The 2,089-nt window shown below is 46.4% G+C and overlaps 1 protein-coding gene across 1 annotated transcript in view; it reads left to right on the forward strand.

Annotated features, from left to right (window-relative positions):
- LOC101979671 (tubulin alpha chain) overlaps window positions 1-702 on the forward strand; it is a 33,505-nt gene extending 32,803 nt beyond the window's left edge. The window contains exon 6 of the mRNA XM_026782481.1: window positions 83-702. Coding sequence (XP_026638282.1) covers window positions 83-543 — 461 coding nt within the window. The 3' untranslated portion in view covers window positions 544-702. The remainder of the gene's footprint in view (window positions 1-82) is intronic.
- The last annotated feature ends 1,387 nt before the right edge of the window (window positions 703-2,089 follow it).

The raw sequence follows: 2,089 nt of genomic DNA on the forward strand, positions 1-2,089 counted from the left end.
TATGCCCCTGTCATCTCTGCTGAGAAAGCCTACCATGAGCAGCTTTCTGTAGCAGAGATCACCAATGCCTGCTTTGAGCCAGCCAACCAGATGGTGAAATGTGACCCTCGCCACGGTAAATACATGGCTTGCTGCCTGCTGTACCGTGGTGACGTGGTTCCCAAAGATGTCAATGCTGCCATTGCCACCATCAAGACCAAGCGCAGCATCCAGTTTGTAGACTGGTGCCCCACTGGCTTCAAGGTTGGCATTAATTACCAGCCTCCCACTGTGGTACCTGGTGGAGACCTGGCCAAGGTCCAGAGAGCTGTGTGCATGCTGAGCAACACCACAGCCATCGCTGAGGCTTGGGCTCGCCTAGATCACAAGTTTGATCTGATGTATGCCAAGCGTGCCTTTGTGCACTGGTATGTGGGTGAGGGCATGGAGGAGGGGGAGTTCTCTGAGGCCCGTGAAGACATGGCTGCCCTGGAGAAGGATTATGAGGAGGTTGGTGTGGATTCTGTTGAAGGAGAGGGTGAGGAAGAAGGAGAGGAATACTAATCTTTCAGCCCCTGAATCATGTCCAACTCCCAGAACTTCAGCTTCAACGCCAACTGAGTCATTGATGCTTTCGTGTTAACATTGTTCTGTGATCATGTCTTTTCCATGTGTCCTTGTATGGTTTCCATGATGTCTCAAAGTAAAAGCTTTAAAGAAAAATTGTTTCTGTATGCTTTTTTGTTGGATAAGTCTCCTGTATCCCAGACTAACCTTTGCCTGACCCTCCAGTCTTTTTTTTTTTTTGAATTTTTATGGTGGCTGGAGAGATAGCCGTGGGTGCTGGGAACCGAACTCTTTATGGTTGTGAGCCTATCCTTTAACGGCTGAGCCATCTCTCCAGCCCGACCCTCCAGTCTTGATGCCCACGGAAAGCAAAAGGTCACCACCCAGGTGATAGTTGTGTGGTGGAGGAGCACTTAGACAGCAATGAGCAGTTTAATCTAAAGCTGTCTTGATTATAATCCATCAAATGGTTGAGGCTATTTTGATGTATAACTTTACAATTTACACTGAGGATGTGAAACCACTCAGGTCTTTAGAGTTACAGGCCAGGCTGGGAGCTGTGTTTATCTATGACCTGGGAATATTTTAGGGTGCGGTGGCAGCAAACAAGGGAAGACATGTAGAACAAATAAAAACCCAGACAGTGAGTTCAAGCTGAAGATCAGAAATGAAAGCCAACCATTAGAGACCTTTTACCAAATCTTTATTAAGGGCGAGTTCCTGACCCTTATATTCCCCATACTCCTGTCTTCACCTCAGGGCTGGGTTTAAAGATTTGTGACTTCCAAACACTAGGATTAAAGGAGTGAACCACTACCTGGACCTGTTTTCTGGATAGATCTTGTGTAGCCCAAGGTAGCCTTTATCTTTTGCTTCTGGGATTAAAGGTGTGGGCCACCACTGTCTGGCCTTTAGTGGCATAGCTTTGTACGCTGATCTTCAGGCAAGCTTTATTATTAAAATGCAAATATTACTGTGTTCAAAGCTCAGTGCCAAAGTCTACAGAGGGAATTTAACTGCTCATTTCCTACTAAGAAAGAACCAAGAATACATAGTCCACGTTGACTGGTAAGGATTGCATTGAGGAAGTGGGAACAATTTACACCACTAAGCATGAGGATAATTGGTGCTTGAGACTGAGCAGAAGGCCTCAGACACGCTAGGCAAAGGATGTACCCCTGTTCCACTCCTGTCCTTTTCACTTTTGAGATGGTCATGCTGGTGTTACTCAGTGTGTAAACTAGGGCTGCTTCCTCCTCCTAGATGGGATTAAAGACATATGCCTGTCAGAAGTAAAAATTGGAAGATCAGGAAAGACCCTATCCCAAGAAAAAAACAATCACACAAGCTGCCAGGTGGTGGTGGTGCATGCCTTTAATCCCAGCACTGGGGGGTGGGGGGGCAAAGACAGGCATATCTCCAAAAGTGGTAGAAGGTTCCAAAATTAAGAATGAGTTCGAGACCAGCCTGGTCTACAAGAGCTAGTTCCAGGACAGGCTCCAAAACCACAGAGAAACCCTGTCTCGAAAAACAAACAAACAAA

This window comes from Microtus ochrogaster, chromosome 15, assembly GCF_000317375.1.
Source record: "Microtus ochrogaster isolate Prairie Vole_2 chromosome 15, MicOch1.0, whole genome shotgun sequence".
In the NCBI taxonomy this organism is placed as follows: domain Eukaryota; kingdom Metazoa; phylum Chordata; class Mammalia; order Rodentia; family Cricetidae; genus Microtus; species Microtus ochrogaster.